General features: G+C 42.7%; 1 protein-coding gene across 2 annotated transcripts in view; it reads right to left on the bottom strand.

The window, feature by feature from the left end:
* LOC106561151 (tetratricopeptide repeat protein 28) overlaps positions 1–16910 on the bottom strand; it is an 84725-nt gene that overhangs the window by 35158 nt on the left and 32657 nt on the right. For both annotated transcript variants that reach the window (XM_045688998.1, XM_045688992.1), the window contains exons 3-7: positions 7038–7185; positions 3136–3299; positions 2922–3030; positions 1128–1258; positions 3–224 (exon numbers count right to left, since the gene is read on the bottom strand). In XM_045688998.1, the coding sequence (XP_045544954.1) occupies positions 3–224; positions 1128–1258; positions 2922–3030; positions 3136–3299; positions 7038–7185 (774 nt within the window). The remainder of the gene's footprint in view (positions 1–2; positions 225–1127; positions 1259–2921; positions 3031–3135; positions 3300–7037; positions 7186–16910) is intronic.

Raw genomic sequence — 16910 nt, 5'->3', positions numbered from 1 at the left:
ACCTTAGCTATATCCAGGTGTTGCTGGTGACACTGCATAGCGTTGGTGAAGTCTCCCAGTGCGGTGTAGACAGCGCCCATGTTGCCCAGCTGGCGAGCCTCTGATAGCAGGCACTGGGTCTGCCGTGCCAACAGCACACACTGCTTATGGCTGGCCAGGGCATTAGGATAGTCCGCTATCGCTGTGTACACATGGCCAAGGCTGCTCAGCGCAGCGGACGCAGCCTAGAGACAAACACACACACACACACTCATTAGATTTGTCCTCAGCCCTGGCATTCAAACCGGCAACTCTCTGGTGACTGGCCCGCCTGTCTAACCTTGAGGCTAGCATCGCACCACATTAACACTGCCACAGGAGGCATCTTAGAAAGACACACACACACGCACACACACAAAAACACACACACACGATCTACAGAAAACGAAACACAGTAGGAAAGATGAGGTGTATAATGATGTGTGTGTTTGAAGAACCTCAGGCTGTGGACCTGCGGTGTCGACTGGAGAGGAACTCAATAACCATGTCACAGTCACACCTCAATGTCCTCCGCTCTAAACACACACACACACACACACACACACACACACACACACACACACACACACACACACACACACACACACACACACACACACACACACACACACACACACACACACACACACATTGTATAGCATATTCAGAATGCGCATTAAACAAGGTTAACATACTGAAAGGCATGTTTCGTACAATACTAAACAAACAATGAACATTGAATAACATATACAACGACATGTGAACACACAGCATAACCATACAGCTGTACTGACATTCACACAGCCAGGTCTGCAAGGTGTACATTCAAGTTCACCATAATACAGAGACTTGCTTCTCATTCCTCCTCATTGTATTTCAGCCATGAACAGTGAGTGGTGCAGCTCAAGAGCAGACTGTGTTACATTGTCACATTGCTCTGACTGAGAGCAACTCAGCATGGCTCCTGAATGGAAGAAGGGGCAAGAGAAGGAGAAGTACACGATGGAGCGCTCTCACACACACACACACACACACACACACACACACACACACACACACACACACACACACACACACACACACACACACACACACACACACACACACACCTCTCTGTCCTTGAGTTTCATGGCGAGGACCAGCTGATGCCTGTGATTGGTCAAAGCCTCCCTGTAGTTGACCTTGGAGAAGTAGGCAGAGCCTAGGTTCCCGTGAGCTCGGCACTCGCCTGATTGGTCACCTGGGAAGACATGATAATGAGGTGGGTGTGGACACAAGGCTTCTTAGATGGTGTTAAATGTTCCAATTCATTTGGGTTTGAAGCCCGCAGATTTCTGCTAATCCATGATGTAGTGGAGGTGGTTGAGTGAACTACACTCACACGATGAGTAACCTTGCTTGAGACCTGATGGCCATTGTTAGGTCACATAGCAAATGCCTTGTCTTCCACTCAGTGGGTTATCACAGTCTTAACCTGTTGGGGCTAGGGGGCAGTATTTTCACGGCTGGATAAAAAAACGTACCCGATTTAATCTGGTTACTAATCCTACCCAGTAACTAGAATATGCATATACTTATTATATATGGATAGAAAACACCCTAAAGTTTCTAAAACTGTTTGAATGGTGTCTGTGAGTATAACAGAACTCATTTGGCAGGCAAAACCCTGAGACAGATTCTGACAGGAAGTGGATACCTGATGTGTTGAATTACCTTTAAGCCTATGCCATTGAAACACACAGGGGCTTATTAATGTTTTGGCACTTCCTATTGCTTCCACTAGATGTCACCAGCCTTTACAAAGTGTTTTGAGTCTTCTACTGTGAGATCTGACCGAACAAGAGCCTTGGAACGGTGATGGCCGATTAGACTCTGGCGCGCGAGGTCATGTTGGGTACCCTCGTTCCAATACGTTTTAAAAGAGAATGCATTCGTCCACCTTGAATATTATTCATGTTCTGGTTAAAAAAGGCACTAATGATTTATGCTATACAACGTTTGACATGTTTGAACGAACGTATATATATTTTTTCCCCTCGTTCATGAAGTGAAGTCCGGCGGGCTTAGATCATGTGCTAACAACACGGAGCTTTTTGGACATAAATGATGAGCTTTTTTGAACAAAACTACATTCGTTATGGACCTGGGATTCCTGGAAGTGACATCTGATGAAGAGAATCAAAGGTAATGGATTATTTACATAGTATTTTCGATTTTAGATCTCTCCAACATGGCGGTTAGTCTGTATCGCAAAGCGTATTTTTCTGGGCGCAGTGCTCAGATTAAAACGCTGTTTTTGGATATAAATATGAACTTGATAGAACTAAAAATGCATGTATTGTCTAACATAATGTCCTAGGAGTGTCATCTGATGGAGATTGTCAAAGGTTAGTGCATAACTTTAGCTGATTTTATGGTTTTGGTGACGCCTGTCTTTGAATTGACAAAACATTACACACAGCTATTGTCAATGTACTCTCCTAACATAATCTAACTTTATGCTTTCGCCGTAAAACCTTTTTGAAATCGGACAACGTGGTTAGATTAAGGAGATGTTTATCTTTCAAAGGGTGTAAGATAGTTGTATGTTTGAAAAATTAGAATTTTGACATTTATTTGGTTTCAAATTTGCCGCTCTTGAAATGCACCTGCTGTTGATAGGGTGCACCACGGGTGGCACGCTAGCGTCCCACATAGCCCCAAGAGGTTAAGTCACACGTACAGCCACATCTGTCTCTCCACCCATACCTAGGTGTGTGTATGCGTGCAATTGTGTGAGTGAAAGCAATTGTGAGTGTGTGTATGTGCGTTTCAAGTGGTATTGTCACATGCACAGGATACAGCAGGTGTAAAACAGTACAGTGAAACGCTTGCGAGCTCTGTGTGGGTGGGTGTGTGTGTACCTAGCGTCTTGGCCACCTCCAGGTCTTGCTGCATGTATCCTGTGCTCTTCTCTGCGTTGCCTAGCGACCAGTAGGCTGAGCTAAGAGCAGAGAACACTGAACCTCGGAGCTTCAGAAAGAACAGAGAAGAAAGAAGAAACTCAATGATCATCACGCACACATAGAAACACACAGACACACACAGACACACACAGACACACACAAACTGCCTTGCCTTCAGAGAGCATGTGCCGATCTTTAGCCCTGCCTCCAGGACCACCACTGAGGCGCCGTGGTAACCAGCGGTCAGCAGCTCCTGACCAATCACACACACCACCACGAATGGACTCTTGTCCAGCTTCATCCTCTGCAGCTGCTGGTAGGTGGGTTCCAGAGAGTCTACGACACACACACACACACACACACACACACACACACACACACACACACACACACACACACACATAGAAATGCATTTATTAATGTATACATTTGTTTATGCAATGTTTATTCTATTACCAACACCTTAATGCATACTTTTAATTGATATTATGTCAGCTAAACATAAAAATAAAGTATATTTAAAAAAAAGTTATAATGTTACTGTCCCCACTACACCAACAAAATAGTTAAATACATGTCATTTTGTCCTTGAAACATTTCATTGAAGTATAATTTATACATTCCTATGGAGGAATGCTTCTTCTGGGGAGTGCCGATATGGCCAACCGCCGGCTTCAAAGCCTCTCACTGGCTTCAACAATATATATCATTGACTGTACCCCAGAACGATCAACTATTGAGAGAACAAGAAATGTACAGAGGAGAGACACTGTAGAGGATCTAATGATGAGCTTCAGGGTATACACTTTCTTACATCTATTTCTCTCTCTCTCTATTCATCTGTCAATCCATTCTCTTCCTTCTTCTCTTGTTCTCCTGCCTTTCGTCTTTTACTTATTCCTCTTGAACTGTGTACCTCACAAATCCTATGTTCTTTCGACCAACTTAAGTGGCCTTTTCTATTCAAAACTTTGTACGCATTCAACTTTCCAGCTGAAATATTACATTTCATAAAAATATTATGTAAATATCCTAAAACAAAAATATACACAAATAATACAGTGTCTGATGAAATTGCATTAGAAAGGGGCACGAGACAGGGATGTCCTCTCTCCCCACTCCTGTTTGCACTGGCAATTGAACTGCTTGCAGAAACCATTATACAGGACCCAAACGTAACAGCTATCAGTATGGGTAAACATGAATGTAAACTAAACTTATTTGCTGACAATCTCCTGATATACCTGACTAAAACTTAAAATTCAATATCCCCTTGTTAAAAATATTTTCGTAATACTTAAAAATATCAGGATATAACATTTTTGTGGAAAAAATGGAATAATGGCAATAGGGAAAATAACAACTATAGCAATCCTTTAAGTGGACCACAATAAATATTAAATACTTAAGATGCTTAAGTGGCAACAAACAACAAATATCTAAAGATAACTTTATCCCATTACTCAACAACGTGAAAGCAGATCTAATTAAATGGAACAATCTCCTCATAAATCTTACAAGTAGAATAAATCTTTTTAGAATGGCATGGCTCCCAAAGTTTTAAAATGTATTTTTGGTAATACCAATTACCCCCCCGAAGACGTTATTTAAAAAAGTATACTCGGCCAAAACAGACTTCATATGGGCAAATAAAACTTGTAGAATAAATAGAAAAGTTTTACATGTCCCTAAAGCTGAGGGTGGTTTAAATCTTCCAGATTTGGAATTGTTTCAACTCGCAACCCAAGGCTTTTACTTGTGACATATAGTTAAATGTACTAAAGAGGAACAATGGGTATATATTGAAGATGTGCATGCTCCTCCCCAGAATATTTTCATGTGTCTGTTTTTAAAGGATGGAGCTAAGAACATTAACAACTTCGTAGTTAAAATGTAAATAAATGTCATCGAAAATGTCATCTACGTAATCCACAAAAGTAATGAAGGTCATAAACAACAACTAGTAATGCTGCATACTCCAAGAAAGGTTAAAATCTCATCCTTTCTGGTAAAAACGTGCTATAAATTGCTGTGGTGTAGTCACTTTTGAGGAAACAAGCTCAAGTAAACAGTACAAATATGATAAAATATGAAAATAAGAAAAATGTTATATTATATATTCCTTGTTCACTAAAACTGTATGAGTAAGGCTTGAAATTACTTGTTTTTTTCTAAATATAGTATAATACATTTATAAAAATGACTAACTATAAGATTTCACCTTCCTTAACTAAAATACATATTTGTATATTTAGTGTTAGAGAAAATGTGCATATTTTCTAAAGGTCTCTCTTAATCAAAACGTGTGATGCTGCGAACGTCTCAGAACTATAGCTTGGCTTCCTGAACTCGTTAGGAAATCACCTTTCATCTCATATTAATCTTGGCCGTCTATGACAAACAGTGTTTTTTTGTTGAACATTTATTGATTATTTTACATTATTGGCTATAAATTGATCTCTTTGATGTAATGACTGTGATGTAGGGTTCAGCCAGGAGTTGATGGACAGTCAGAAGAGCGAACAAAATGGTAGGAGGAACATCTCAGCTTCAAGTGGTGTCAGATTTCACATCCTGCTTCACACAGGCAGAAGAGACATACCCAGTGCATAATTTGTAAATCAGGAGGTCCTGGAACACATAGTGAGCGTGAGAGGGGGGGTTATCTGGGGGGCTCATGAGAAAAAAAGTGACAAACACAATGTAGCAGCACAGCAGACGGCGTAAACAGCCAGGTAGCCTACTATCTATGGTGGTGTAACGGACAACACTCTCCAAGGTGCTGATTACGTCACTGCAAAACACCCACCATAAGTAGGTTATAGCCTATAGCATGCCCACATACTCAAGTATAGCTGTGGGGCTTACAAGTCCGAATTTCTAATAAGCCTAATTTTCAAGACATCAATGTAGAGCGACATTTTTAGACGTCACAACAGAACACCTGCCATATGCATATGCACACATACTCAGCTGTGGGCAGTGCTTCATTTGAGACGGATCCTGTTCCCTCTCAGATTTGACTTAGTTCGTTCTGGCACCTAGTTTTGTGGTTCCGGTACCTCTCACAGCATGATTTATTAATTGTTTCACTGTTTTGTTTACGTTCAGTACGCTACTCCTGTTTTGTTTATCTTCATGTTTCTTATTATCAAACTCACCTTCTGCACCTGCTTCCTGACTCCGTGCGTATACGTTATAGTACGCTCAATCCAGTATAAACTAAGCTATATCATTTATTATTTAAGAGACAAAATGCATAAATTCGACAGCACAATGGCAGAGTCATTTCTTAAGTGTAAAACTAATAAGACTCAATAATGCATGACTTCTGGGAGTGCTATAAAGTCCAAAAGTTATGGGCAGAGTTAGAAAGCTGGCTATCAGAAGTTTTACTTATATTGAAGAAGTTATTACTTAAAAACTGGAAGTAAAATGTTACCCCAACATTAAGAGAATGGAAGAATCAAATGCGTTATTATTTAAATATTGAAAGAAAGCATTAGAAACAACATTGGATGTGGATATGGTGGGAGCATGTGGCTCTGAGCAAGTGCGATGTCATTAATGTTCGTGGAAATGCATGATTTTGTCTATGAATTTTGTTTATTATTATTTATTTATTTTATCTTCTTTTATCCTACTTGCTCTTCTTTCCTCATACACCTATCTCTCTTTCTCTTTTCTTTCTGCCATCTCTCCTTCTGTCTTTTCTCTTGGGGGCTTTGACACCTCCACGTGTTAGCCCGGGGGTACTGGGTACATAAAGAAATTATGGATTGTGGGTAAATGAAGGGATGATGACCACTAACGGAATGATAATTTAGTCTGACGGAAGCTCCTCCATCTTATTCCGTTTCTTAAACACCCATGCTGTGTGTGTCTGTGTTTCTCTTACTAATATAAGTGAAGCCGTCTGATTCAGTATGATGTCTCAAGAAGCAGCTTTGAATTACACTATATCTTAGCTGAAAGCACATATATTGCATTATGACCCTGAGTAAAACACACACACACATGAATCCACATACACACTCACGCGTAAACACAAACATGCAAAGACACACTTCGCACCTCGTAGTGGGGACTTCATGGCAGCCTCGACCATGCCCACCAGAAGTTGGAGACTCTTGGGGTCCTGCGCCAGACCAGAGGCAAACGCTGCCAGGGCGTCGGCATGGCGACCAAGGTACTGCAGGGCCACACCCTGACGGAAGTATGCCTGATGGAGGGAGAAAGGGAGAAGGAGAGGGGGAAAGAGAGGGAAATATTAGATATACTGGATATTCAACAGCTAGTCATCCTCTCATTTGGTAAAATAGATTGTACATGTATTAAACTATGATTGTATGCATAAAAAGAAAGGAATTAAATAACGAATAAAATAATGTATATTTTTAACAAGATTGTAATAGTTATAATAATACTGTCGAGAGAAAGGAGATCACAGGAAACAATTAGCACTGCAGGACTACTGCTACTGACTGTGTGTGTGTGTGTGTGTGTGTGTGTGTGTGTGTGTGTGTGTGTGTGTGTGTGTGTGTGTGTGTGTGTGTGTGTGTGTGTGTGTGTGTGTGTGTGTGTGTGTGTGTGTGAATGCATCAGTTTATACTCAAAGCTCCCCACCAATACCATAACGTACCAAATTCACAAAATCAGACAGACTCTTCTGACAGCAGGTAGAGTCTGGATCCCTCCTCCCTCCCCCTCCGATCTGTCAGTAAGTCTATTAGCATGTCTGGCAGCTCCTCCAGAACCCCATGAACCACAACTTCCCTATGTGAAATAGCTATATCCCCTCTACCCCACAAGCCCACCTGCTGGAGGGACAGTTCAGGTAGAAGCAGACTGTTGCCGGGTCCATCAGATTCATACCAGACCTGGAGCAAGGAGATGTGTGTGTGTGTGTGTGTGTGTGTGTGTGTGTGTGTGTGTGTGTGTGTGTGTGTGTGTGTGTGTGTGTGTGTGTGTGTGTGTGTGTGTGTGTGTGTGTGTGTGTGTGTGTGTGTGAGCAGAGGATGCGCGCTGGATGAACAAGATGCTTCAATTACCGCTCCCATTAATCAAGAACAGATGGCAACGCAATAGAGACAGAGAGAGCGAGAGGGAGAGAAGGACGTGAAAGAGGAGGGAAGAAACAGGGAGAGAAGATGTGAGAGATAGGTGTGAGAGGAAGGGGGAAGAAAGAGCGAGAGGCAAGGGGAGAGAGAGGTGAGAGAGAGGGAAATCATGAGAGAAAACGAACAAGAGAAAGAGAGGAGATGAGAAAGAGCATGGAGCGCAGACAGACGACAGGTTCATGTGTGTGAGACAGGGACTGTGCGTCAGCTGAGAGACACAACACTGGTACATGTCACATAGCTTAATATCTACCACAACTCACCGTCTTACTGCTTTACCACACCAACACATCTCCCCATTACCTTAGTGCAGTACAACGGCACATTGTATTGAAACCAATTGCAGCTGAGACCAACACAGAGTTACTCACAGTCTGAGAATGAATGACTGTGTATACTGTGTTAGCATTAGAGAGAAATAACAACAACAAGCATTGGAATACACTGAGTGATTCATTCGATTAAATGTGAGTAAATCATAGGAGAAGGCCAGTGAGTGGACTAACACAGTACAGATGGAGTCAAACATATCGGCACCCTTGCACAATTCACTATTTCTGTGCTCACAAATGTATTTGTTCGATTTACAACTATAAAACATCTAAACTGAAATTCTGAAATTCAGATTTTTTACTTCAAAGTCAAAAATAGCCTCTTGTTTGAGATCAAATGTTTCATATGAGGCGACAGTACAAAATGTCACCTTTTATTTTAGGATATTTTCATACATATCTGTTTTTACGTGTAGAAGTGAAAGCACCTCATATACAATGCATTCGGTAAGTATTCAGACCCCTTGATTTTTTCCCACATTTTGTTACGGTTACAGCCTTATTGTAAAATGTATTAAATAAAAAAATCTGCACACAATACCCCAAAATGACAAAGCGAAAACAGGTTTAGATTATTATTTCTTTTAAGTATTCAGACCCTTTGCTATGAGACTATTGACTTCAGGTGCATCCTGTTTCCATTGATCATCCTTGAGATGTTTCTACAACTTGATTGGAGTAATCCTGTAGTAAATTAAATTGATTGGACATGATTCAGAAAGGCACACACCTGTCTATATAAGGTCCCACAGTTGACAGTGCATGTCTGAGCAAAAACCAAGCCATGAGGTCGAAGGAATTGTTAGTAGAGCTCCGAGACAGGATTGTGTCAAGGCACAGTTCTGAGGAAGGGTACAAAAACATTTCTGCAGTATTGAAGGCCCCCAAGAACACAGTGGCCTCCATCCTTCTTAAATGGAAGAAGTTTGGAACCACCAAGACTCTTCCTAGAACTGGCCACATAGCTAAACTGAGCAATCGGGGGAGATGGGCCCTGGTCAGGGAGGTGACCAAGAACTCGATGGTCACGCTGACAGAGCTCTAGAGTTCCTCTGTGGAGAGGAATGACGATCATCTCTGCAGCACTCCACCAATCAGCCCTTTATGGTAGAGTGGCCAGACGGAAGCCACTCCTCAGTAAAAGGCACATGACAGCCCGCTTGGAGTTTGCCAAAAGGCACCTAAAGGACTCACAGACCATGAGAAACAAGATTCTCTGGTCTGAAGAAACCAAGATTGACCTCTTTGGCCTGAATGCCAAGCGTTAAGTCTGGAGGAAACCTGGCACCATCCCTACGGTGAAGCATGGTAGTGGTAGCATTATGCTGTGGAGATGTTTTTCAGCGGCAGGGACTGTGAGACTAGTCAGGGTTGAGAGAAAGGTGAACGGAGCAAAGTCCCGAGAGATCCTTGATGAAAACCTGCTCCAGAGAGCTCAAGACCTCAGAATGGGGCGAAGGTTCACCTACCAATAGGACAACAACCCTAAGCACACAGCCAAGACAACGCAGGTGTGGCTTCGGGAAAAGTCTCTGAATGTCCTTGAGTGGCCCAGCCAGAGCCCGGACTTGAACCCAATTAAAAATCTCCGGGAGCTTGAGAGGATCTGCAGAGAAGAATGGGAGAAACTCCCCAAATAATGTACAGTGGGGCCAAGCTTGAAGCATCATACCCAAGAAGACCCGAGGCTGTAATCAATGCCAAAGGTGATTTGATAAAGTACAGAGTAAAGAGTCTGAATACTTATGTAAATGTGATATTTCAGGTTTTTATTTTTTACAAATGTGCCAAAATTTTGAAAAACCTGTTTTTGCTTTGTCATTATGGGGTATTGTGTGTACTGTGGTATCCCAGGAGGTCTACCCCGGGGGATGGTACTAGAGGGGAGGTACGTGAGGCGACGTTAGCTCCCTCTGCTGGGAATACGGGAGCTGGGCACTCCGAAACGGACAGCTAAGTGGAGGTAATTAGAGGAAAGTGCCAACCAGCCGTGGAGGCTAAATAAAAGGAGCACGATGGCACACTGCGGGAGAGAAGGGAGAGAGACGGACACCAGTTAAGAGAGAGAAGGAAGACCGAGCAAAACCTAAGTTATTTCTTTGATATATTTATTTTCTGTCTTAGTAAAGTTGTTTTTGCGGACTAAAGCCTCCCTGTCTCTGTCAATCTCTGCACGCTCAACCCAACACCCCACGGTTTACCACAGTACATACAAAAACGATTTCATCAATTTTAGAATAAGGCTGTAACGTCACAAAATGTGGGAAAAGTCAAGGGGTCTGAATACTTTCCGAATGCACCGAATCTAACCCCCCCATGAGTATTTGGACAAAATGTACTTATAGTGTATTAACGTTTAGTATTTGGTCACATATTCCCAGCACGCAATGCCTAAATCAAGCTTGTGACTCTTCACAGTTGTTGGATGTATGTGCAGCTTGTTTTGGTTGTGTTTTGGATTATTAGATGCAAAGTTTGGTAGGATGATGGCACAAACCATCTTTCTGTTATCAATCTCTGCATCTGCATTGTTGTTCAAGTAAATGTGTTTCTGTGGAAATGGATAAAAGTAGTCCTTGTGCATAGAGTTATGTAATTGATCTCACTTGTGGTAAGTTGCAGGTGCCTACAAGATAAAAAACAAACAGCCATTCAACCAGTTTTGAAAAGAGAAAAAAACGAAACATTCTGCTCCATTTTAAAGTGCAAGGGTGCCAATATATATATATCTGTAACTGCTCTGAGTACGAGTGTTCTCCCTTCAAGCTACATATACAGGTCACACACACACACACATTTGTTTTACTATCCTTGTGGGGACCCAAAAATATATTCCCACTCAAAATCCAATTTTCCCTAACATTAACCTTAACCCCAAACCCTAAAACTAAACCTAACCCTAAAATAGCCTTTTTCCTTGTGGGGACCGGTGAAATGTCCCCACTTGTCCAAAGTTTTCTTGTTTTACTATCCTTGTGAGGACTTCTGGTCACAAGGAGAGTAAAACCAAACCACAGAGAAACAAAGACACACACATATAAACTTTCATGCTTTGATTGACAGTCTAATTACCAGTGTAACAGAGCCAGCCCTGCTGCTAACAGGATCAGAAGGCTGTGTGTGTGTGTGTGTGTGTGTGTGTGTGTGTGTGTGTGTGTGTGTGTGTGTGTGTGTGTGTGTGTGTGTGTGTGTGTGTGTGTGTGTGTGTGTGCTGTGTGTGTGTAGGGGGGGGAGCAGGCAACGCCAATAGTGTATTTATGCGTCTGAGAGAAGCTGTCCCTGCATCACACTATTTACATCCTACCATGACAGTGAGTGAGGGAGACATGGCGCAAAACACCTGTTAGATCAACCCACATCTGCATGTTAATTATCCCTCCATCTCTCCTCTCTTTCTCGCTCTGTCCTCAGTGTTTCCCCTATATTCATTTAGCAGCGCCAGACCACCACTGCTAAATTGTTGCCGCCACAAAAATGTATAATAATCATCAAAGGTAAACAGGTTTGCAGTGTAAACTTAAACCACTAAAACCAGATATAAAGTATGTAGAAAAAAATCATGGCGCAATATACACTGCTCAAAAAAATAAAGGGAACACTTAAACAACACAATGTAACTCCAAGTCAATCACACTTCTGTGAAATCAAACTGTCCACTTAGGAAGCAACACTGATTGACAATAAATTTCACATGCTGTTGTGCAAATGGAATAGACAACAGGTGGAAATTATAGGCAATTAGCAAGACACCCCCAATAAAGGAGTGGTTCTGCAGGGGGTGACCACAGACCACTTCTCAGTTCCTATGCTTCCTGGCTGATGTTTTGGTCACTTTTGAATGCTGGCGGTGCTTTCACTCTAGTGGTAGCATGAGACGGAGTCTACAACCCACACAAGTGGCTCAGGTAGTGCAGCTCTTCCAGGATGGCACATCAATGCGAGCTGTGGCAAGAAGGTTTGCTGTGTCTGTCAGCGTAGTGTCCAGAGCATGGAGGCGCTACCAGGAGACAAGCCAGTACATCACGAGACGTGGAGGAGGCCGTAGGAGGGCAACAACCCAGCAGCAGGACCGCTACCTCCGCCTTTGTGCAAGGAGGAGCAGGAGAAGCACTGCCAGAGCCCTGCAAAATGATCTCCAGCAGGCCACAAATGTGCATGTGTCTGCTCAAACGGTCAGAAACAGCCTCCATGAGGGTGGTATGAGGGCCCGACGTCCACAGGTGGGAGTTGTGCTTACAGCCCAACACCGTGCAGGACGCTTGGCATTTGCCAGAGAACACCAAGATTGGCAAATTCGCCACTGGCGCCCTGTGCTCTTCACAGATGAAAGCAGGTTCACACTGAGCACGTGACAGACGTGACAGAGTCTGGAGACGCCGTGGAGAACGTTCTGCTGCCTGCAACATCCTCCAGCATGACCGGTTTGGCGGTGGGTCAGTCATGGTGTGGGGTGGCATTTCTTTGGGGGGGCGCACAGCCCTCCATGTGCTCGCCAGAGGTAGCCTGACTGCCATTAGGTACCGAGATGAGATCCTCAGACCCCTTGTGAGACCATATGCTGGTGCGGTTGGCCCTGGGTTCCTCCTAATGCAAGACAATGCTAGACCTCATGTGGCTGGAGTGTGTCAGCAGTTACTGCAAGAGGAAGGCAGTGATGCTATGGACTGGCCCGCCCGTTCCCCAGACCTGAATCCAATTGAGCACATCTGGGACATCATGTCTCGCTCCATCCACCAACGCCACGTTGCACCACAGACTGTCCAGGAGTTGGCGGATGCTTTAGTCCAGGTCTGGGAGGAGATCCCTCAGGAGACCATCCGCCACCTCATCAGGAGCATGCCCAGGCGTTGTAGGGAGGTCATACAGGCACGTGGAGGCCACACACACTACTGAGCCTAATTTTGACTTGTTTTAAGGACATTACATCAAAGTTGGATCAGCCTGTATTGTGGTTTTCCACTTTAATTTTGAGTGTGACTCCAAATCCAGACCTCCATGGGTTGATAAATTGGATTTCCATTGATTATTTTTGTGTGATTTTGTTGTCAGCACATTCAACTATGTAAAGAAAAAAGTATTTAATAAGATTATTTCTTTCATTCAGATCTAGGATGTGTTGTTTAAGTGTTCCCTTTATTTTTTTGAGCAGTATATGTTTTTAAATAAGATCATCAATGAGAACTAACAATCACCAAAATAAACTAGACAGTCTGGGAGATTCAAACATTTTAAAAATGGCATGGCATGGTGGCCCCCATTGATGTTGTTGTAATGTTTGAGTCACTCAGATACTAGAAGAACATGGCATAGGCCATGGCAAAATGTCTGGAACTGCAGGAAATTTGCTTTAAACAAACAAAACAATTCTCTCAGCCCCATTCAAATAATGTACAGAATTTCAGGAAACTAGCTTAAGAAGTGAAACATTTCCTATCTGCCCCATGGCAAAAGGTGTAGAATTGTAGGACTTTTGCTTTAAAATGGCAACATTTTGTCTCTGCGGCCAAGAGGAGGGACTTTAACATTTGGGTAGAAGACAATGCCATTGGTTTGTGTGTGTGTGTGTGTGTGTGTGTGTGTGTGTGTGTGTGTGTGTGTGTGTGTGTGTGTGTGTGTGTGTGTGTGTGTGTGTGTGTGTGTGTGTGTGTGTGTGTGTGTGTGTGTGTGTGTGTGTGTGTGAGAGAGAGAGAGAGACAGCCAGCACAGTGATCATGTCATGCTCACTATCTAGGTTTCCATCCAATTGGTGACAGATTTTCATGCACATATTTTGAAATCAGCATGAAAACAATATGAGCATTTTCCCACCATAGATGTGTTTCCATCAAGTTGACTTGTTGCAGATAAAAGGCTGTGCGTGATGACGTTGTGTACAGGAAAAAACACTTTAGCGGCAAATTCCCATGTACCGAATAAAAAATACAAGTTAAATGGGTTTCCATCGCATTTTAAACTCTTCTGATGGTTTTGTCACAAAAAATGTTGCATTTTATAGTGAATGTGCCCGCTCTAGCCAACATCTCGCAGATACAGGACGGGTATAGCCTAAACGATGAGATTAATATGGACAAAAGAGCGAGATTAGTTTTATTTGTTAAACAGCAGCCAAGCTTCGATCATGTCACCAGAATAAGTCCCAGAATATTTATTGGAAAGGAGCATCAAACTCATCACTGAGCACTTTCACCACCCTGTGAAGTTCAAAATGTATTTAATCTGTAGGCTAATAAACTGTATGGTTTCCCAGGTCGTAGTGGGAGGACCACGCAACATATCATCGTGTGACCCCAAGTTTACTTCCATATGATGTTATCTCAATATTCATGCATAAAAGCATTTCCACCGCTATTTACCGCATAATAAATGTTACCAAAAAAAGATCCCACCTCCTCTAGTGTATTTCGGTTTGTCTACATTTGGAAACTTCACAGGCAAATTTGCTGTTTCCATCAGGCCTGTCGTAACATTTTTTTTATCCGACATGTACTTTAATTACATAAAAAGGTTGGATGGAAACCTGGTTAATGTCTGCCAATTACTGTTCAATTTACCACCACAAGAAGCTGCAATGAGATTACGAGGAGAGAAGAGAAACCCCCACACAGAATCACCCCGCATTTCTCTCACTCTCTTCCCTCTCTCTCCACCCATCCCTTTCTCTACCTTTATCTCTATCTCTCCTGAGATGTCCCATATTGCTCCTGGCCTTTTCAGTCACTGTGACATTTGCTCTCCTACTGCCTGCCTCTGTAAGACCATGTAATGAACGCCACTGGCTGTTGCACACACGCACACACACATCACACAGACACCCATTCACACGCACACACTCCTGCACGCACACACACAACACATTCTCTCCTTTTCTCTGCAATGTCTGGTTATTATAGCTCTTTGTTCTCTCACCATGCAGTGCTGAAGTATTAAATATTTAATGTTATATCCACACACCAGTCTAATACAGATGCATGTTACCCTGTACTTATGCAGTGTGTGTGTGTGTGTGTGTGTGTGTCACTAGCATGTTTCTCTGAATTATTTAACATCACGTCATGCCAAATGGTGTCTGACCATGTGCTGGGAGCTAATAGAGTCACACATTTTGTGTTTGTGTGTATGTGTCTATACTGCAACCCAATGTCAAATCTCTCTCTCTCTCTCTCTCACAAACCCACACACTGGGTAGAGTGGAGTATTTTCCCAGCATCAACTCTAAGGTTTTGAACAGGTACGATGAAAAACAACCTCTCCAATCTTCTCAATGCTCCACACTGCTCATCTGACTGCTGCTTGCTGACACTGGGCCCACTTCTCACATGCACACACACTTTCTGTCATAGCTGGGGTGAGCAATGGTACATCACAACGTTGTGTCTACGCTTGGTTGACATGAAAGGCAGAGGGGAGGAGCAGCAGTGAGGCGGAGAGGAGAGACAGCAGGAGAGAAAAAGAAAGATGAGAATATCGTCTCATGGATAGATTACGTTACATAACATAAAGATCTCACTTCCTGGCAGTATCTCCTTTAAGGATCTACATGGTTGATTGGCATTAAATGAAATAGCGGAGGGGAAGAGAGAGATAAAGGGGAAAGGAGGGCACCCACATTGATATATTGACTGCATTACATTTTTATACATTGACTGCCATTCTGTATACACACATTCACTCTTAAAAAGGGTTATTCAGCTGTCCCCATAGGAGAACCCTTTTTGGTTCCAGGTAGAACCCCTTTTGGTTCCAGGTAGAACCCTTTTGGGTTCCAGGTAGAACCTTCTGTGGAAAGGATTCTACATGGAACCCAAATGGTTCTTCTACCTGGAACCAAAAAGGGTTCTTCAAAGGGTTCTCCTATGGGGACAGCTGAAAACCCCTTTTAGGTTCTACAGTAGATAGTAGAGAGTCAGCAACACACTTGCCTCGCAACGTTGGCATGAGATCTGGGACATTTTCAAGTTGCTGTAGCTAAAGGATTACTCTGTCATAAGTTTGTGCACGATAAAGTTATTGTGTTGCAATATTACACACAGCACTCCTTGTTAACGGGGAGAGGAGGTGAGGGAGGGGGTAAGTCAAAGTATGGTTATAAGAGGCTTAGCTGTATTGTAAGTAAATATATTACCCCAGAAGCATTGTTAGTCACAAGCATTGTTAGTCACAGGGGAACAAGAGAGGGAGAGAAAAGGGAGGGGGGAGAGAAAGAGAGATTTTATTTATTTCGCTTCTCTCACGCAAGCCACTGCAAAAGCTAAATCTGTCAATCAAACACTACTGAAACTATTTATGAGGAGTCTCTCTTCTCTGTCACACACGAACGCTCAGATGACACACACACTATCATAACAACACACATTATTTATATTTAATGCAGGGGTGAAAGTAGATAGGATCTATGTGGGCCTAGTCTTTTAAAATGTATTACATTTTATTGTGGTATAAACCCAACCAGTCATGATGTTTTCCTCTGCTTGTCAAACAATCACTTCAAAGGGCTC

Source organism: Salmo salar, chromosome ssa01 (genome assembly GCF_905237065.1).
Source record: "Salmo salar chromosome ssa01, Ssal_v3.1, whole genome shotgun sequence".
Lineage (NCBI taxonomy): Eukaryota > Metazoa > Chordata > Actinopteri > Salmoniformes > Salmonidae > Salmo > Salmo salar.
This window is presented reverse-complemented; position numbering and strand designations above follow the sequence as displayed.